Source organism: Nymphalis io, chromosome 25 (genome assembly GCF_905147045.1).
Source record: "Nymphalis io chromosome 25, ilAglIoxx1.1, whole genome shotgun sequence".
Lineage (NCBI taxonomy): Eukaryota > Metazoa > Arthropoda > Insecta > Lepidoptera > Nymphalidae > Nymphalis > Nymphalis io.
The window spans coordinates 2,759,782-2,783,035 of NC_065912.1; the positions used below are offsets into that span (position 1 = coordinate 2,759,782).

Consider the following 23,254-nt stretch of genomic DNA (forward strand, 5'->3'; position numbering starts at 1 on the left):
ACTAGGATTAAGCTATCTAAACATGTAACTATACGATTCGGCCTTGTAGTCTAGTACGGTTTTTTTTTTTGTGAAATAAGAAAGTGGACTGGTAAATCGGCCACCTGATGGTCAACAGTGACCATAGACATTGGCGATGTCAGTTACATTAACCATTCCGTACATCGCCAATGCGCCACCAACCTTTGGAACTAAAATGATATGTTCCTTGTGCCTGCCTATTTACACAATTACAAAGGCTGAAAAATCGTTAAAACATATAGTTTTAATAAAATAATGTAAGAAATTAAATTTTCACTAGCAATCCAGAGTGTGAAAGATCAGCGCTTAGAGTCCTACTTATACTTCGAGAACAAATTTAAGCCATTTGGTCCAGCGTCTGACCTCGTGTCCGAGTCCTCATTGGTCTCTGAGTTTGGGAGTTGACCGTGGTTATGCATAGCATAGAATAGTTATAAAATGATACACACTGTAATAAATATAAAATATTAAAATTCAATTTCATAATACTTTTTATACCAATAAACATGACATAATGACATGCAATAAAGGTGTACAAAAGGCGGCTTCATCGCTAAAACACAAAAATTGACAGTAGTAATTAGTAGTCGTTACATATACTAAAATTAAACATTATAAGCATACATAAATAAAATACATATATACATACAAGTAGTCAAATCGATAACCTGTCTATGAATGATTTGTACAAGGCGAAAACTTTATGTAGCTTTAACGTGTCAAGTTTAAAATTTAATAATTAATTATGTCATACATACGTGTTAACAATGAACTTTGTTGATTTGCGATACAGTAAAATAAATAATTGATATTCTTTTATATTTTATAATAATTAATAAACCGACTATAAGCCGAAAGTTTAAGGTGAAAATATAAGATGACAGTTAAATATGTAAACGAATTCTTTACACGATTACTTAAATAAATACATATGATAGTATATGTATATATTACCAGATAATTGTAGGGCTATTTTCTAAGAACAAACTCAAAACTATGAACTCGAAACCGCGGAAAACGGTCGTGAAATATCAGATAGTGGTATGCGAGCATAATAATCATAACATTTCAAGAATACACGCATCAAAATAGTATATCTCCATAAGTCAGTCGTCAACATTTTACAGGTAAGTAATGAAGGGAGTTCTTACAGAATAGCATTGCAGGTGCTCATCTGCCATTTTGTTACAAATAAATAATAAGACAATATACCTAAGATCATACGAACATAGTCGCGGTGCAATATGACCATGGCAATGGCAGACAAACTTGCCTTCAACGCTGATGAAGGCTAACTCGATTCGCTTAGCAGAAATATTTGTTTTGACTAGAGATATTTTGTTCGTCTTGTTAGGTTACCATGTGTTTGAGAGTATGTTATCCTGTCTCTGTTATTATAACAACTTCTTGTGTTAACTTTTCGTAACAATGGCGTCAGATGGTTTAAAACGCTGTCAACAAAAATTTGAATCAACAAACAGCACAACTACATTAAGTAGCGCTATGGCGGTAGAATATTTGATGAGTGGGTGGTATCTACCCAGGCTTACACAAAGCCCTACCATCAAGAAACATGCCATATGTATTAAAAATAATTAGTATATATAACAGTCGGATATGTCTGGGTGGTATGATTTTTTTGTATATAAAATTTTCGTATTTTTTTCTTATTTATATATTTCAGAAAAGCTAATAGGTAACTTAATGGTCTTTCAAACTTTACCAACCACAAACATTGACACTGCAAGACGTAATATTACACTCCTTATAACGTCAATGTTACCAACCTTGGGATCTAAGTGCGTATTACCAACCTAGGGGTAAGATATCATATCCCAAGTGCCTTTTACACTGGCTCCCAAATTAAAAACGTTTGCTCGTATACAATTCAGTGGGTTTTAAATAAAACATACAAGTTTAAACTAGGTCATATTAAGATACCTATTAAAACTCAAGGTTTTATATTTAATAACACAATATATACAGAAACGTTCGATATCGCTTGATATTTTTGTTTTATACTGCATAATTATACTTATTGATATATTTACCTTTGTCCAGAGGGTGGATCTACCAGTTATCTGTCCGATAGCTGGTTGGAATCACTACGGGTACGCGACCCCGGACTGCTCTAGCTACTAGTGTCACATTCCTGTATCTTCCGTGATCACAGTATCCTCACCCCTCTCCTTGATACGTTGTTTCCCAAAATTATCCCAGCGTCACGCCAAAGAAGAAGGAAAACTAATATTAAACCCGGAGCGGTGCCTCCGTTTAGGCGTAAGCCAGTCACCTGCGGCCAAACCAGCACCACACGTATTGACTCGTCATTCCTGCGGATCCTGCTGGGGAGGAGGAGAGGGTGGCATGGGTACTGGGCAAGCCCGTGTTGCCATAAAGTCGCCAGGCCCAGGCGTAGCAGCATCCACGGAGAGGACACTTCGCTCACCTGTCTTGCAGGTGGAAAACAACACGGAGAGTGGCAGTCACCGGTTATAAGTCAGCACGAATAGGCGTAAGTGCGGACGCCAGGGGCCACTCTTGACAGTAGGAGGATCCATCGTAGATCCATTGATCAGTTACCGCCTGCTTTAAGTCGGGCAGCCCCCGATCAATAAGGTACTGATCCGCCTCAGCGTTAACTTGTTCCGCCTGGGTGAACGGAACACAAGCCTTACAGCTAGACGTTGACGCTGTGACATTAACCACCTGCTCAAAGGAACATAAATCCCAAAACCCACACCAACGCTGCTTACATGCGCTTTGCGACATGGAATGTCCGAACGATGAGGACAGGCTTCCCGAACACCTACGGAAGCTCCGATTGCGCCCAAGAACTGCGCAAAACTTACAGTATCGACGTGGAGCTTACAAGGCTCAATATTGATATTGTAGCCTTACAAGAGACCAGAACTGAAGACGAAGGGTCTTTGCGTGAAGCTAACTACACTTTTTACTGGAAGGGCAAGAGTTCCTTGGAAACACGAGAGCATGGTGTAGGTTTCGCGGTTCGAAACCATCTCATCAACGCCATAGAAACACCTGTAGGCGTTTCCGAGCGAATTATGGTCTTGCGTCTAAACACAAAAAGCGGCTTTGTCACGCTAATTTCCGCTTACGCACCGACGCTTAGTTCAAAACCCGAGACCAAGGATCAATTCTACGGCCAGCTCGATGAGACAGTGCGCAGGGTAAATCCAACTGACAGACTGCATATTTTGGGTGACTTTAATGCCCGCGTCGGTCAGGGCACATCAGCCTGGCCTGAATGCCTCGGTGCACACGGCATAGGGAAGCTTAACGACAACGGACAACGACTGTTGGAGTTTTGCTCAAGGCACCAGCTGTGTGTTACCAACACCTTTTTTAAAGGCAAAATGATGCGGAAAGTCTCGTGGATGCACCCTCGATCTAAACACTGGCACCAATTAGACCTTGCTCTTACAAGAAGGAGGGATCTACGGGAAACGCTCCACACGCGGGCGTTTCACAGTGCCGATTGTGACACCGATCACAGCCTCGTTGCTACTAAAGTCCGACTTGTCCCTAGAAGAGTCCATTCTTCCAAGCCACCCGGTCGTAAAAAGATAAATCTTTTCAAGACTCGTGACATGGAAGTAGTGGAGTCATTTGGGGAACTCGTCCGCGAAGAAGTTGCAACTTGGGATAGTACGGCATCAGCGCGAGTCGAATGGGAAAAAGTCAAGTCTCTTCTCACTGACACTGCAGGCAAGATTTTTGGCTATCAAAAGGCAAAATCTTACGACTGGTTTCAAGAAAACGAGGAGCACTTACTTCCCTTGATTGACTCGAAACGCCAAGCCGCTTTAAATTTTCGCCTTAACCCTTGCGATGCGACGCGTAAAGATCTCACGAAGGCAAAAGCCTCACTCCAGCGTAGCACGCGCTTCTTTGTAAATGCGTATTGGACAGAGCTTTGCCAAAGCATCCAAGCGTGCGCAAACGCGGGGGATATTGGCGGGGTGTACGCGGGCATCAAAAGAGCTCTTGGACCTACTCCAAAAAAGACGGCACCTCTCAAGGAAACCGACGGTTCTGTTATAACAAACAGCACCCGTCAGATGGCAAGATGGGTAGAATACTACAAGGGGCTCTACTCGTGCCCAGTGGATATTCAGCCAGAAGCAATGGAGCTTGTCCCGAATCTGGCAACTTGGCACGAGCTAGACGTTGCACCCACAGTAGAGGAACTTTATCTGGCCGTCAAGAAGCTCAAATGCGGAAAGAGCCCCGGAAAAGACGATGTTGTCACCGAAGTCGTCAAGCTTGAGTGCCTCTTGCCCATCCTTCATAACCACCTGGCTAAGTGCTGGGAAGAAAACTACGTCCCTCAGGATATGCGAGATGCTAACATCGTCACTCTTTATAAAGGCAAAGGCGATCGTGGCGACTGCAACTGTTACCGCGGTATATCTCTTCTTAGCATCGTCGGTAAAGCCTTTGCCAGGGCCATTTTAGGCAAACTACAAAGGCTCGCCGACCGCGTATACCCTGAAGCACAATGTGGTTTTAGGTCCCAACGGTCAACTGTCGACATGATATTTTCACTCAGACAGCTACAAGAAAAGTGTAGGGAGCAACATACCCCCCTAGTCATTGCATTTGTAGACCTAAATAAGGCTTTTGACTCCGTGAGCAGAGAGGGGTTGTACTCGGTTCTTGTCAGAATTGGATGCCCCCCAAAACTCCTAAGGATAGTGCAATCGTTCCACGAAGGTATGGAAGTCACCGTCCTGCACAATGGCAACGCATCCACGCCATTCGACGTACGCCGTGGCGTTCGTCAAGGTTGTGCACTGGCCCCCACCTTGTTCGGAATATTCTTCTCGGTGCTTCTGAAGGTTGCTTTTGGAGATGAACAGCAAGGCGTCCACTTACACACGCGAACCGATGGTAGGCTGTACAACATCTCAATGCTCAAGTCCAAACGCTACAGGGAGGACCTATTTGTAGATAGTCTCCTCTTCGCTGACGACGCTGCCTTCGTTGCTCATGACCAAGCTCAACTCCAGAGTCTAATGGACAAATTTGCCAGAGCGTGCGACCTCTTCTCAATGTCCATAAACTGCAAGAAGACCGTTATTTTAGCGCAAGGATGTTTAGAGCAACCAGTCATCTTGCTTAACGGCGCACCTTTACAGGTGGTTAACAAATTTTGCTACCTTGGGTCGCATTTGTCAAGCAATCTCTCGCTTGATGCAGAGATCGACTTCCGCATCGGCAAAGCAGCCTCTATGTTCGGGAGGTTCTGTTCAAGGGCTTGGGATAACAGACACCTTACGGTAAAAACGAAAATGCTTGTTTACCAATCATGTGTCCTAAGCACACTCTTGTATGGAGCAGAAACGTGGACAACGTACGCAAAACAAGAACGCCGACTAAACACATTTCACTTGCGCTGTCTTCGGAACATTCTGGGCATCACATGGCAGGATCGCGTGACAAACGAGTCTGTTCTAGGCAAGGCACAGCTGCCTAGCATCATGGCCATTCTCAAAAAAAAACGGTTACGGTGGCTGGGACACGTGCATCGAATGGAGCAGACCCGTCTTCCAAGGCAAATACTACTGGGAGAGGTTGTGGATGCAAAGAGGTCTGTTGGGCGGCCTATGCTCCGTTACAAAGATTGCGCTAAGCGTGATATGGTTGCGTTTAACATCCCTAGCAATCGATGGGAGGAACTGGCAGAGGACCGTGCCAAGTGGCGACGCCTTATTTACGAAGGTCAATCAAAGCATGACAATGACTGGTTTAAACTACTAAAAGAAAAACGCACTAGGCGTTATGAGCGGGCTTCAAACCCCCGCCCATCTGGGGGCGCATACACTTGTCGGAAGTGCGGCCGGGGGATCCTCTCTCGCATTGGTCTTTTCAGTCATGAACGCAAGTGCCTTCGCGATGCCGCTTAAATCATCTGTCAAAGATGCAGAGGCCTATATATAATTATACTTATTGATAACCACTTCTCATAAACGCTGATAAAATATATTTGGTAACAGAAATACTTTTCGGTACGAACTCACTTAATCTTACTCGTGAAATGTTGTAAATCGACTTAAGGTTATAAGCTATTTTGATCCTTGTATTCTTTAAGTGTTATACTTATTACAGTTAATGTCGCATATCACTTTTTGAAATTTCACGATCGTTTGCTGCGGTGAGTTTCGAATTTGCTCTGACAGATGAGCTCCATAACAGAAATAGCGTGTTGGTTAATTGTAATTTATACAAATATTAATGAATCTTAATTTTTGAAACCCACCCAAACTTATTAAGCAAACATTTTCACAACCTTCAGTTCCCTCGGTAATTGAATATAGTATTCAATTTTTTTGTTATTGCATAAGAAATTTTAATAACAACTTTATAAAGTATATTCAAAATTTCAATTTTGTTAAGAATTCAGAGTAACATCCGCAATTTTGTTTCATTGATTTGATTGATCTAGACTAAACTAATGCTTGAAAGATTAATAAAATTGATTCAAAACTATAATGTTATATGTTAAGTATCGTATATTCTTCGTTCTGACCCATCTTGATACTTAATTTATATTAAATAATATTAACATTGAAAAAAATAATCATGGAATTGCGTAACAGTTTTTTTTCCTTATATCGCATGATTGATTGTTCATAAACTATAAAAAACTATATGAATTAATGGTTATTTTTATGACGTGTCTGGCTTTTAATAAACACACGTAATCTTTTTAAATTCGTTATATTATTCGGAAAGGTTAAGGACAAATAACTTAACTTTTTAATTAATAATTATTTTATTTAAAAAAAATAACCTTCAAAATATCTTGTTTTTAGGACAGTAGGCCGAACGTACCATATTAAGAAACAAGAATGAAATACAACCTCTTCTTATAGTTATCGATCAGATCATGATTAAAAAACCGAAAATTATGTTGTGTCATAAATTGTAAAAATTTAAGGCATGTACTTTATACTTTATTGTACGTGGTGTAAAGAGAAAAAAAAAATACAAAACATGGATACAGCCTAAATAAAAGTAGCATACATTTTTGGCGACTTTATCGCTACATAGCAATATCTTCCAGGCAACCAACGGTGTAAGTAAGTACTCATAGGATATGAGGTCGGTGGTGCTGTAATAATAAATAAGATAATATTAATTTATGATTAAATCAAACTAATAAATAAATGTAAATATAAAATACACATAATATATATCAATAAATAAATTATATTGTCAATACATATAAAATTACATGTATACAATATAAATACATACTATAAACAATAAGAACAAATAAAAACGATAAGTCCTCAAACATAACAAGAAAAAAAAATTAAAAATACAAAAAATAATAAAAATAAAAGAAATAAATGCTGATAAGGCATTTGAGACAAAAAGTGTTCTTTAACAAGTTTTTTAAAAATACCTCTGGATTTGGCCTCCCGAATATTTAAAGGGGGACCCTTCTATAAACACATAGTGATACAAAGTTCAGGTGATCTCAAATACCTGGTTTTTAACCATTATCAATAAGCGTATCCACTCTTGTATTTGAATCTTCAGACGAGTTTTGACTTGGTGTATCTTATCTTATTATAATATTATTTGTTATTTTGATATTCCCGTATTTTTATTATCAGACACATCACGATCTATGTTTTAAAATTAAAAATTTTTACGTCGTAGAGTCCAGGTACTTTTACTGGTGGTCGAGCTTTGTGCAAGCTCGTCTGGGTAGCTACCACCCACTAATCAGATATTCTACCGCAAAACAGCAGTGCTTGGTATTGTAGTGTTTCGGTTTGAAGGGTGAGTGAGCCAGTGTAATTACAGGCACGAGGGATATATCACCTTAGTTCCCAAGGTTGGTGGCGCATTGGTGATGTAAGCAATAGTTAACATTTCTTACAGTGCTAATGCTAACGTTCGCTGCGACCTTAGTCCAAGGGATTACATCGAGGCTGTTATAAAAACAGCTTCACGGAAACTCGGAGTTCTGAACAAGGTGCGGCGCTTTTTCACGCCACAACAACTGTGCCTGCTGTACAAAACACAGGTACGGTCTTGCGTGGAATATTGCTCGCACCTTTGGGATGGCTCCGCTAAGTACCTACTTGAGGCCTTGGACCGGTTGCAGCGACGTGCCGTACGCATTATTGGCGACGTATAGGTTACAAATACCCTTGAACCTTTACAATTGCGTCGTGAGATAGCAGCACTGAGCGCTTTCTATCGACTGTATCACGGCGAGTGCTCTGAGGAATTATTCTCTCTAATTCCATGGTAGTCCGTGGTATTACCTTCCGGGTTTTTTTATAGCAAGAGTGAATAGGCATATTAAATATAAATTGGAGATATACATACAAAAGGTGATTAATAGATAGATTATTCGTGTACAAAAGTCATTCACTCATTACGCTTATAACACTTAAAGTTTTAAAACGTAGAGTTACAGGTACCATTATATAGCTAGTGTCATAAAATGTTCTTTGATGAAAAAAATTCAAATTTTGAAAATGTGACATTGCACCTTCCTCCACTTATATGTTCAGTTATTTTGTTACCATAACTTACGACAAAACCTTACAAATCCTGGAGAAGGTCTTTAAGCTATCAAAGGTATTAAATTAAGCATTTTGTCATCCACTTCAACAAACGATTACTCCTTTAATTCATCTATTGGTTTTTACGTAACGTGTATACATATTTTACTACGCATACGTACTGTCTGTTAAAGAGTTTAAATAATCTTTTTTTTATATTATTAATTAAGCTTTTTTTTATATACGGACGGGCAGATGGACTTTTGATGGTAAGTGGTCACCACCACCCATAGACATGGCTGCCGTAAGCAATATTAATCATTGCATCATCAAGGAATGCTTGACTGTTTAGTGTTGGTATTACCCCAGGTCTTCGTCAGTCTACTAAATTTAATTTCATCGCACTCAAGCGACAGCTCAAGTTCGTGAAAAATGTCAGCGAGTTAAACTATTGTTATACGTATTTGATCCAATAGTTTGAATTGTACATTATTTCATCTAATGACTTCATTCAGTTTAATAATTTTAAGCTTAACATTTATTTAAGCCAACTTCATGGTATTGCTCTAAGAGGTGACTTCATTATATTATTAAGATTTCGCGATGTGCATGTGATTTTTTAATATTCATATATTTCGCCGATTTAAAAAAGTAGGATGTCATCATTTATATGACTAAAATACACAAGTAACCGATTGACAAATGGGCCTACCTGTGGGAAGTGACTATTGTCCGAAGACATTAGCGATATAAGAAGTATCAAGCATTCATTGCATCGCCAATATGCCACCAATCTTGGAAACTAAGAAGTAAAGACCCTTTGTGGCTATAATTTCAACTTATAGTTCAACCCGGAACGCAACAATACTAATTAATATTGCTTAGCGGTAGAATATATCATGTATTAACATCAAATATTATTGATTGACTTTTATAAGAAATATTTTGGGATAAAAAATAACAAATTGAGATATATTGAGAACATTAAATGTCATGAGACAATTTTGTATTCTGTCAATTGAAGTGTAAAATAAAATCAACACAATTGTACACATTTGAATATATATAACTAATTGTCTTACAATACTAATAGAACTATATTCTAGTAAATGTTATGTCAATTAGCACAATCACCATTAATTTCCGTATTTTGTAGTCACGTTTATGAGGAATTCTCATTATGACACGCGTTTTTTTCTTATTTGTATCATTTGTCACGTATTTAAATGGAATCTTTGATTGCAATTAATATTCGTTTTGTCCGTTTGCGTATTTTTTATATTCCTTACCTCGATCTTAGTAGGGAATGAGATTCAGAAAGAGTTAATTCAGGTAATTATGCGCAGATACGAGATTATTACTCAAAGGCACAATTATAAAAAAATACATATATTTCAAAATAGAAATAATAATAATAGTCGTGCTCTGCTGGCCGAAGTTGACACTTAAAACTATGAATGAACTGTTTTATTAAATTTCAAAATTGTTGCTAAAAAATTCTAAAAATTAGAATTTCATAATTTGTGAATTAAAATTATAAATATTAGTCATAACATATCGATGACTCATAAGTCCAAAAATTTATATTATAATTACAGAAAACAACAACAATTCGTAATAGTGCTTTACCCAAGCAGTTGGTACGATTCCGCTTTCAAGTACGGATGACGGATTGAACAGGCAAATTGAACCTCAATACCCCAATTAGGCACAGAGCAGAACAATATTAATTCTAGAGCGAACGAAACCTTAATTACAGAATACATTCAATATTAAAAGTCACCTCAACGATACTTTTTAAGCAATAATGAGAGATCGATTCGGCAATGAAAGTACGATCAGCAAAAAATGATACGGCCTTGACACGGTTTTGCAACCTCGTGTCAAAAGTTTTTAAACGTATGCTAAAGATGCGCTTACACGGCAATCTCGTGGTCATCTTGACACGTTTGGTTGTTCGAAATTCAAACTATCAGAAAAAGGCTATTTAGGCGTAAAAGGAAAGTCTTTAAAGACATAAGGCGTTTAAACACAGTCCAAAATCTTGGTGAATCAAAGTTAGGCTGAAATAAGTCTTACTGTGTGTTACGGCACGTTTTTGTGTGTTTGTGTGTGAATCGCAAAACATATGTCCCTCTTTTTTCTAGAATAGGTAGACGGACAGCATATGGGTCACCTGATGATAAGTGGTAACCAACGTCCATAGACATTGGCATTGTAAGAAATGTTAACCATCGCTTACATCGTCAATGCATCACCAACCTTGATTACTAAGATATTATGTTTCTTGTGCCTGTAATTACCCTGGCTCATTCACCCATTAAACCGGAACTGTTGTTTTGCGGTAGAATATCTGACTAGAGGGTGACTACCCAGACGAGCTTGCACAAAGCCAGTATTTTATTTACTTTATTTACTAAAAAACCAATCATTATTAAGATTGTATGTTCTGGTTAAGTTTATAATGATTGTTTATATTCTTAAATGATTCTAACATGATTGCTTGCAATTATAATTAAATATTTAATTTCATAATTTAAAAAAAAATAGATAAGTAATATGTATATAGCGAAACTTCACTTCAACCGTGAGTCCCAATAGACCTCTCGGTAATTATTTGTTTCTTCAATTAACAAATGTTAAATAAACGCTGCCATATGTACTGGCAATATAAGAAACATTAATTATTCTATATATTGTCAATACGCTTCTAACTATGGAAATTAATGTTATTTTCCTGATAAATGATCATGAACTTCCTTTCAACACTATTGAATGTATTTAAAATACAATTTAGATTAGAATAATTTTTTTAAGATGATTATTATGTTTAATTGAATTTGAATGCAATGAAGTTTGTCGATTTACATTAACTTAAATAAGTTTTTTTTACTTATGTTTTAACGTTTATTTTTAATGTTTGCTTATATGATTACTACGCAGAAGCATGAGTAGAAATAATCGCTTATTTTCGCAAACTTTTTCCAGCCTTCGCTAGAAAATCACTTGAAAACAAAATACATACAGTCATAAGTTGATATACAACTGTTGTCAGCTGAGTTGGTCTAATGGCTAGCTAGCAAGGATGTAGACCGTGAGGTCCTGGGTTCTGCTCGTTTCGGGCAAATAAAAATTTATTGTTTATTTTTAACGAGTATATCAGTAGAGTATAAACATGTGCACTATAATAAGTTCTGCGCGGTTAGTTATTTTTTTTTAATATGGATGCCTTGACTGTAATTGCATGAGGAGAATAAATATTTGACATCATCCATCATAACTTTCTTCTTAATGAGCTTCTTTTAAGTTGTTAAAATACATGGATTCTGATCAGTTTTTATTATCATGTAGTTTCTTGTAAAAAAATAAACTAATTTCTTCTCCAATTGAAATTTACTCAATCAGATTGATGCATTCTGTGTTTTTTTATTTTTACTTATTATCTTAAATATCTATATTTAGGTTTGAAATATATATCCGTTTTAAGCAGTAATTTTAACAGACATATAAAATTGTAACGTGGCTTAAATATTTTAATAGTCTGTTCTTAACTAAAATAGGTTTTTAAAAAGTCACAAGAATATATTAACAAATACTAGATTAGAATAAGTTAAAGTTGCAATACCGGTTTTAATGAAACGCATAATTAATTATTCCAGATAGCATTGATTTACGTTTGACGTCATAATTTCTACGTAATTGTAATTTGCAATTCTAGAAAATCTATACCTTATTTGTATTGTAATTTCAATAATAGTGGTCGAACTCTGATCGTTATAATAACAATCATTTACGTTGCAATGCCTTTTAATTTTTTCTAAACAATTCTGTGATACGACTCGCGCGGTATAGTAATTATCTTTTTATATTAAACTAGTTATCGGCCGCGTATTTGGACGTGGGCGAAAACGAAAAAAAGCTTATTTCCTTCCTTGGGGTTGAAGTTTTATCAAAATCAGTTCAGACGTTTAGCCGTGAAAGCGTGATATACATACATAGTTACTTTTTAATTCATAATATTAATAAAGAATATAAATAATTTAAAATGATAATATTTCGAGGGATGGTGAATAGAGTATATAATCACGATGTGCCTTCCTTATTTTTTTAATTTTATTTTTTATGTTTCAATCTTTGACTGAAACATAAATAAATATCGACAGGAGCTTTACTATAAATCAACCTCCTTTAATATATAGCACACCAGAAACTTTCACGTTTGGCGAACAACTGTATAAAGTTTCAACACATTCGGATGAACGTGGATATAAGCAAAGAGGTTACTAGCTAATAATATGTGTGCTTATTTCACTTAAAAAAAATTTTAACGTGCTTATTGAATATACCGAATCCGTTTTTAAGTGAGTAAATTAATCTTTAATGCAAATTAAAATGGCGATGTTTTTGGAATCTATCATTTGAATTTATAAGGATAAGTTTCATTTTAAGATTTCCTTCACAGCACTTAAATTATCTTAATATTGCTTAAAATCATTATTTAAGGATAAGCGACAATTTATCACTTAAATATAAACTAAATATTAATATATACAAGTATTATAATAAATTAAGTAAATAAAATACTGGCTTTGTGCAAGCTCATCTGGGTAAAGCACCCACTTATAAGATATTCTAGCACAAAACAGCAGTACTTTGTATTATTGTGTTTCGGCAAGAAGGGTCGTGAGCTTGTGTAACTAAAGGCACATGGGAACTAAAGGAACATCTTAGTTCCTAAGGTTGGTGGTCCTTTGGTTATGTTAGGAATGGTTAATTTTACAGGTGGTGGTGACCACTTACCATACCAGTTGGACCATTTGCCCGTTTACTTACCTACAATATAAAAAAAGGAATTTTCCATCGTTATAGCAAACGCCTACGTCATGGAACTATGGTCGTAATTGACGTCACTTACTGAGTTATCATCGTCGGTTATATTATATGGCTGCCAATGCGTCCAAGTTTGGACCAATAAAGTTAATGCGTTGGTTTTTTTTGTTCTTAGCATCCCCGAGAAAGTACTACGTTTTGTATCTCTTATCGCTTCGGATTACTAAAGTTTCTTTTGAGTAGTGTAGATAGGTAGCTATATCCGCCTTAGCATTGAGAAGCAGTTATTATACTTATTTTAACTTTTGTTCTAAGTATTTTGTTAAAATGTTAATTGACTGTGAAGTGACACTGCGTAACGTCATAAATTATAAAAGCGATGTGAAAATGTGTTTTCAATGTCAAGTTCCTTGTAATTAAAATGAGTTGGTTTTTAACTTTAACCGGATAATACAATGACCTTGTACTGAAGATAATCTTTGAGGTTTCATTATTTAAGTTTTTTTCAAATGCATATATTTAACCTGGAATGAAAAGTTTTTGTTTAAATTTTGGAATCAATTCTTTTTAATAAATTTAATATTTAAATGACGACGTTATCAATAAAAATAAATGGATTTTAAATATATTTTACGGAATGTGTAGAAGGCACTACCTCTTCAGAGCAAGCTTAATTATTGTAAATTGAACGTAATGAAATATAATAGAATATCTGCAACGGCAGCCAATATAGCATATTATAAGCATATCTAGCAAACAACGCAAAATATATAACTTATAGTGCACAAATGTAGGTGCAAATATAGGCGCACTCTTTTTTGCCTCACACTCTTGGTCTTGGACGGCCGTTCGACACGAACAAAACGAATTCAGACGCAGGACCAATTGCCTTACGTGCTCTGAGTTACGAAAGTACACTTTAAGTTACACTGCCCTGATTACAGATTGCTTACAGAATAACTTTTATTAATATGAACCTAGCAGCAGCAGCCATATAAGCTAGCCACTAGACTAACGAGGTATTTTTTACATAAATAATAACAAAAACTTTAACATTACATAATGATTATATATTTTTAATGAAAAACAATAATATGTAATGGAAATATTTGTATATATTCACGTTACAACAGAACTTGAACCCACACCTTTCTTGTACCTCGTCCAAGGTCCTTAGCCAATTAATATTTACTAGCTTATAATCACAGACGGATTTGTTATTTAATATCTCACTAATTTACGATCGTACAGTTTAACTATTAACGCCGTCATATTGAAACGTAGGTAAATTAACTATTATAATCGTGGTAATTGTAATCATATTTGCCGAGTACAATACATATTTTTTAAAAGATATAAAAACAAAAAGATGATAAATATAAAAAAAAACTATAGCAAATACAATAAATAAATGTGAGGTAAAATAAATAAGTATATATTTTTTTATTATAATGATAATATATATATTAAAGAAGTATGGTCTTATGTAGTATACACGCCTCGTACAAAGGGAGTAGAGAGCGCCGGCGGACAGAGCATGTTATCTCTCTCTCTCTTATCTAAAAGAATCTCTTAGATCTTATTCCACCATTCTCAGTGCATGTTGGTGGATAAATGCGACAGAGACGTCTTATATCTGTTGAGGTATCTCGGCTCACATTTGGTATCATTAGAGGTCGTGTGTTGTTGTGTAATAACAAATTTAAAATCTCAAAATTATTGATGATCAAAAATATTTTTATGATTTGTAACATAAAAAAAAGCAAACAGTGGTTAGAACGCGTGAAATTAAACCGATAATCGTGAGTCAAGCCCGGGCAAACACCACTGAATTTTCATGTGCTTAATTTGTATTTTATACTTCATCTCGCGCTTGACAGTGAAGGAAAACATCGTGAGGATACCTGCATGTGCCTAATTTCACTAAAATTCTACCACATGTTTATTTCACCAACCCGCGTTAGATGAGCGTGGTGGAACAAACCTTCTCCTCAAAAAGTTGAGAAGGCCTTAGCCCGGCAGTGGGACATCAATGGTTGTTACTGATTAGTAACATAATAAAACACTAAACGGAGACTTAGATGGAATCATGAGATTCTATTTATATTAAACTTTAATATTCATTTTAATAATAATACGTGATCCGAGATCCATCAATCCGCATTGAAGAAGCGTGGTGGTATAAGCTCCTAACCTTTTCCTTAAACGGAGAGGGCGTTGAGCAGTAGGACATTGATAGTCAGTTACTTATATATATTCAAATCGTTCTGATATTTTTGAGTAATCGGTGGTAATTCGACTTTACCTACTATTCGAGGTACGGGAGTCCAAATTATGTCCACTTTCATTCTTAACAGAAAAACCCAATAACTTTGGACTCAGAATCTCGAGAATCGTAATGAGCTAACTAATAGACCAACGAGGTTACGACTATTATACTAAAGTATAGTTTTAACAAACTACTTGTTAAAAATCTTGTTACAAAAGTTTCGTAAAAATTGCGTTTAGCAATACACACTGTTCACATAACAATAGTTTAACTTTATTACTGTTGACGGAATACTTAAGAAACATTTTATAGCTGAAAATCATAATGACAACGGAATGGAAAATTTATTATTTTAGTTTTACCCTCGTAAGTATTCTCAACGTGACTTTTGACCTCTTTTATGATGTGTTTATTTCATCCATTCAAAGTCTTGTCATATTTTAAACTTTGTATGAATAATTTATTGTAATTCTGTTAAATAATGATGCAACAGCAAAAATATTATTTTTGATAATATGCTTACATCAATTTGACACGGTGTTTTGGCGGGAGTTGATGTGCGGAGATAAAAGAGGTGTTTATTGGTGGTAGGGCTTTGTGCAATGACTGGTACCCACACCCACCTATCAAGTATTCTACCGCCGAACAGCAATATTTAGTATGCCTACCTATTTAATAAAAACACATAGTAAAATTAAAAGGAATGCGCCTCGTACCTTGATGTCGACAATTGCTGGTTTCCCATTGTTTTGAGTGTCTCATCATCGATGTTCCCTTATCAATAACTGTGCACAACTACTGCGGTTATGGAGTTCTTTCGAGGGAGTTTATGGCTACAAGATTAAGTATTAATGTTAGCGGAAGCGGTACCGCCAACGCGCGCAGATGTAAATACAATATAGAATGCAATTATTTAAATTATTACAAATATTATGTGCGGCGCCGGTATCGTACGTTTGGTCGTTAAATTAAGTGATGCTTTTTTGAGACGAAATTCGGTAGGAAAGAAATGGAATTTAATGTCAGGACCGTTTTGTTTAAATTTTTATGCTAAAGATAGAAGATTATATATCAATTGAGTTACCTTCATTTAAATGACTATTTTTTATATATTTTTTGTATTAGTGAAATCCAAGTTTACAAAGAAATTTCTCTTTATTAGAAAAATGGCGTATGACAACCAGGGCGCCACGATATCCATGGAGGATGTCCGCGATCCTGACATTAGCGCCAGTACAATACATGAAGAACTTGCTGCTAGAAGAAATCGCATGCTTAAGCCGCAGAAATCCACAGTAGCTTCTAGAAGACAGCAAGCAGTGTGTGTTCGACGCGCTCACAAAAAATATGGACCGACAAAAAATCCTAACGTTATTCTGGATGGCTTAAATATGACCGTGCCTAAAGGTGCCATGTAAGTATTATACATTGCTACTGCATTCGTGCAAACTAACAGACAATAATAGTCTTATATTATCTTATAGTCTCATCATCACCATCATCATCACCCTTTTCGCGTCCACTGCTGGACATAGGTCTCTCCAGTGGCACGCCACTGAGCTCGATTTTCAGCTCTTAATCTCTAACCGCTGCCAGTCACCTTGCGTATATCATCACTTCACCTAGCTGGAGGGTGTCCTACGCTACGTTTACCAAGGCGTGGTCTTCATTCCAGAACGCGTCTACTCCAATGGTCGTCGGTTCTGCGACTTATGTGTCCAGCCCACTGCCACTTCAGCTTCCTAATCCTTTGGGCTATGTCGATAACCTTGGTTCTCTGTCGGATCACCACATTTGGGATTCGATCCTTCAGAGAAACTCCGAGCATAGCCCTCTCCATAGCTCGCTGAGTGACCTTAAAATGGTGGACCAAACGCACTGTCAGTGTCCACGTTTCGGCTCCGTAGTCTCTCTCTTTCTTATTTGTTAAATTTATGTTTGTATCTTCTTTCATTTAATAATAATCTATTGGAAACTGTTATTGGTTACTTTTAATTAATATCTTATTTACTTTATTCAATGCAATAATGACATTTGTTTCCAAAATAAATAAATAATAAATAAATAAAATATTTATATCTGTGCGTTTATGCTTGTATTTGAAAAAATACGCCTAATTTCTTCATCTTGGTGTCCTCAAAAGAATGACTTGGAGAGAACAACATATAGAGAACACCACACCATGTCTATTTCTAAATAGTTTTATCAATAATGAAGGAAATTAATACCCTAATTTAACAAAGATTACTCATATCCGATTAAAATATGCAAAGTGAGTTTACTTTTACGATTATTATTTTCTAGCTACGGTCTTCTCGGCGCATCGGGATGCGGAAAGACAACCCTGCTCTCCTGCATTGTGGGAAGACGCCGTCTGAATTCTGGTGAAATTTGGGTGCTGGGTGGGCGACCTGGCGGACCTGGGAGTGGCGTTCCTGGACCTAGAATTGGATATATGCCACAGGTAATTTATCTATCTTACGTTAGGATATGCAATAATCCTTATTATGTTTCTACTATTTGCACCAGTAGTGCTTTTCTGTAGGAACTCAATTCGTATCTCACTTGTGAAATGTTCTAAACCGACTTATAGTAATATGCAATTTTGATTCTTGTATCCTTTAAATCATGTAATTATTACAGTCAATCTCGCATACCACTTTCTGACATGACACGATCGTGTTCAGTGTGCGTCTACTGATAATAATCGGAATTTCATACAAAATATAGTTAAAGATAACGCTATCGAATAATTAAAAAAAATACAAACTAGGTACGCTGCAGCGCGTTGCTAGTTTATTATTATAGAATAACTCTGCAGATATTACCTTAAATTTTATAAGTAACATCTTTGATATCCCTATATAATAAAAGTCGTTTTCTAGTTTGTTTGTCTGCTACATTTTCACAGCTAAACCACTTCAATTATCTTGATGGAATTTTGTATGAAGCAAGCTTGAACCCCAAGGAAGGCCAATCTTAAAGTTAAAGGAATGAACTAATTTTTTATTTTGATTTCTTTTATTTGATTTGGAAAGGTAAATAACAAAACTATAATTGTCAGTCGATAAAAAAAACAGCCTGTGAATGTCCCACTGCTGGGATAAGGCCTCCACTCCTTTTTGAGGAAAAATAATGGAGCTTATTCCACCACGCTGCTACAATGCGGATTGGTGGAATAAACATGTGGCCGAATTTCAGTGAAATTAGACACATGCAAGTTTCCTCACGATGTTTTCCTTCGCCGTATAGCTCGAGATGAATTATAATCACAAATTAAGCACATGAAAATTCAGTAGTGCTTGTCCGGGTTTGAAACCACGATCATCGGTTATGATTCACGCGTTCTTACCACTGGGCCATCTCAACTTAGCAAAACCGATACTTAAAGCATTTTTCTTTATAAATTTCGAATGACAATAAAATCTTTTTTTATCATGCGATGAATTTAAAAAACCTAATTCTAATTATTTGTTAGAAACGTTCCTCTTTGTATACGTAGAAAGATATAAGGTTTTAACATGAACAAAATAATATTATATAACACTTACATAATTAGATCATAATCATTGCATTCTATTTCGATTTAAAAAAAAAAACGTTAATAATATCCTTGGTAATTATCAGAAGGAATCTTACCAAATCCTTCTAAATCCAACGGAAATGTATTATCCGGATGTCCGCTTATCGGGATATTTTGTCATTAAACAAAGGGGCGTATAATTATATTATACAAGTATAAAAAACCTTTGACTGACCTTAGTTTATTTTAGACCTTGGAATCGCTTGGAAATATTTATAGAAATGCTTCGACTTCTAGTATTAAAATTGCGTTTGTGTTAAACAATGCTGTGTCTTCTTCTTTCGAATGTCAAATCAGTTATAACAAAAAGAGAGAAACTAAACTCGCTTACTGACGATTATGAGTCAATCTGTTTTATTTTTGTATAACAATTAAATGTACTAATATTATTAAGATGAAGCTTATGTTTGCAAAAAAAGTTTTGTTATTAGATAGCCCATTGAGAGATATGATATACAGTAACAGCCTGTTAATGTCCCACTGCTGGGCTAAGGCCTCCTCTCCCTTTTGAGGAGAAGTTTTGGAGCTTATTCCACCACGCTGCTCCAATGCGGGTTGGTAGAATACACATGTGGCAGGATTTCAATGTAATTAGACACATGCAGGTTTCCTCACGATGTTTTCCTTCACCGTCAAGCACGAGATGAATTATAAACACAAATTAAGCACATGAAAATTCAGTGGTGCTTGCCCGGGTTTGAACCCACGATCATCGGTTAAGATTCACGCGTTCGAACCACTGGGCCATCTCGGCTTTTATATGATATGATGTAGACATACACTAAATTTTATATAAGTATATTTATATAACAAATATATGTATGTATATATAAAATACATCAATCACTATATATTATAACCCCGCTTCGCCTGCTTGTCTGTCTGAACGCAATAAACTAAAATCTGATGTTCATATGGTTTTCACCAATGGACGGAGAGATTCATGACAAATGTTGATTAAATTTGGTGTATATAACTAGTGTTATATAAATTGACTGAAATATGACGATGACATCTTCTACGAGATGAACAAAAACATGCCGGTCGGCTTACAATAGCAACATATATAGCATATAATATATTATAAGATATTACGATATAAACGTTTTGTGTAAATCCTCATTCTACCCGTGCGAAGCCGGGACGGGTAGCTAGTATTTAATAATAGTTTGATCTTAAAATGGATCTTGTAATTTCTAAATGATCTACAACTTCTCATAGTTTCAAATGAGTTGAAAATTTTCCATAGCGTATATTTATTGAGTGTATTAATTTGTTTTTTATTTATCGTTGTTTTTATAATATTCTATGAGATCATTGCTTTTTTATAATGGGCTCTGAATCTGCTCTCCGAGACTCAACGTTGGACAAAAACATACGAAAATGATACATTATGGATCTATTTCCGCGATAATAATTATTTCGTTCCATAATGCTTTGCGAGAAAAAAACCATAACTGTTTATCGACAATCTGACGGGCAGATGGGCCACCTGATGGTTAATGGTCACTATCGCCCATAGACATTGGAACTGTAAGAAATATTATTATATATTGGCCTTACATCGTCAATGCGCCACCAACCTTTGGAACTAATATGTAAATTCCCTTACGCTGGCGCATTAATCCTTCAAACCGAAACACAACAATACTAACTATTGCTGTTTGGCGGTTGAATTTCTGATGATTTAACGTTTAAAGTTTTAAGTATTCAATTTATATCGATAGTGGAATAAAACCAGAGCGGAACACAATCGTCAAATGTCAGAAAATTATATGCGATATCGACTATAATAAATAATTGTATATTTATTAATTAAATAATCATTTCTATGGAAATAATGCAAAATATTCGAATTAATAGATTTTAATCGAATTTTAATAAATAAGATATATTACTCTTTTCAATATTATATACAAGATAAAAACGAGTCCATTAACTCCGGTAAATTAAAAAAAAATTATATATAATGTAATAAAACGAGAGCCGTTTGTTATTTTTTAATATAGTTTCATAAATTAAGGCATTATTAGTCGTAGTTTATCATCATTTAACTAATCGTAGCCCACTGCTGGACATAATATATTATACTATATATCTCTCCTAAAGTCGTCGAAGCTCCCGGTTTTCAGCCCTTCGCATCATGTCGTGACCCACCACCTTCTTCAGGCACTGGTTGCCTATTCGTTATGACTAATCTACTTCTTAAGGACGTCAATGAAAAGTCTAGTTTAAGATTAGCATCTACATTTATAAAAATTGACTTATATAACGAACATGAATAAATGCGGTTTATTTATTAGTTAGTATGTTGTGTTCACACAAAGTAGAGGCTGTTATTACGGCGATTTCAATTACCGTAACAGCCTGTGAATGTCCCACTGCTGGGCTAAAGGCCTCCTCTCCTCTTTTTGATGAGAAGGTTTGGAGCTTATTCCACCACGCTGCTCCAATGCGGTTTGGTAGAATTCACATGTGGCAGAATTTCAGTGAAATTTAGACACATGCAGGTTTCCTCACGATGTTTTCCTTCACCGTAAAGCATGAGATGAATTATAATCACAAATTAAGCACATGAAAATTCAGTGGTGCTTGCCCGGGTTTGAACCCACGATCATCGGTTAAGATTCACGCGTTCTTACCACTGGGCCATCTCGGCTTTTGATTAAACACATTTAATTACTGTTACAAAGTAGTAGGTACTTAGTTATTTAATTTAATTGACATCTAATTATAACGGCAACGCCATATAAAATAATAAAGTTAATATTAATCAATTACAAGAATCACTAGGATAGAGATAATAAATAAACTTTAAATCTATCAATTTTTGCGTACATTATTGAACGGTTATATTGTAAGCTCTGAAAAACCACTAACTAACTAGATAACTGAAGGATAGAATATGATGATCTTCACTAAATTTCGGGGGTTCGTAGCTGGCGAAAGGCCAATGAGCTCTCATGTGCATAACTGGATGTCAGATAAAACTCTGCCTGACTATGCGAAGCTGCTACAGGTAGCCAGTAATTAATAAATATAAATATAAAATCGGCGTCTTTCGATTTAAAGAGCCAGATTGACTGAAGGCATAACGTATATAATTTTTTTAAGACGATGATATATTCAAGTAGGTTTACTTCTTGCTAGTATCTATAAACAAAGGTAGTGTTCAGTTACCATTTCAATGAAAAAAACATACATAAATAAATATAAAATAAAATTAATGATCATTATAATTATTTTTAAGATCATGATGCGTGTTACAAAGTTATTTTTAAGAATCGTTTTAATATTTAAAGCTCATGATATATTGTTGTACCACTATGCCCCAGTCATCTCGGTCAATGACCTAATCGCTTAGAGTTTTTTTATCGATATGTCTTTTCGTTCGGCTTTAGGTTAGGCAACAGTGTGATATGTATGGCTGTGGATGAACTGTGAACTAACGAATACAAATGTTATTCATTGACATCAAATTACTTGAAAATGTTTGACGCTAAAGGCTAGGTCATTGACATAAGAGCGATCTCATCCAAATGAAATATTTTCGCAAAACACATAGATAGTATTATGAATAGCATTATTTGCTTAAAATAAAAACAAATCTAAGTTAAGTTTATAATTATTAAGTTTATATCGTAAAATTAATAGGACAAATATTGATGATTAAAAAATAAATGAGTTATTTTTTTAAAACATCTTTTATCATCCTAAAGAAAAAAATCATCACAAACTCCATAAATAAATTAGTAATTTTTATTGTTTCGTCGTAATTAAAGTTATGGAAATAATATATAAACATATTTTGAGAATGTACAAAAGTTCAACGACCTTGGCGTTTTTTTTTTTCGATTTAAACGTATCAAATTTGTTTATAGTCTTATCGATTTGTTTTATACTTTGAATATATACTTGGATCGTATTGTATATCCATTAGAGCTATTTAAATTCAGAGATACACTTGAAAACAATTTCTATTATACATAGTAAAACCTA

General features: G+C 35.4%; 1 protein-coding gene across 2 annotated transcripts in view; it reads left to right on the plus strand.

The window, feature by feature from the left end:
* The window catches only part of LOC126778102 (ABC transporter G family member 23), an 82,315-nt gene that overhangs the window by 17,958 nt on the left and 41,103 nt on the right, over positions 1 to 23,254 (plus strand). For both annotated transcript variants that reach the window (XM_050501481.1, XM_050501480.1), the window contains exons 2-3: positions 16,835 to 17,086; positions 17,977 to 18,136. In XM_050501481.1, the coding sequence (XP_050357438.1) occupies positions 16,839 to 17,086; positions 17,977 to 18,136 (408 nt within the window). In that variant the 5' untranslated portion in view covers positions 16,835 to 16,838. The remainder of the gene's footprint in view (positions 1 to 16,834; positions 17,087 to 17,976; positions 18,137 to 23,254) is intronic.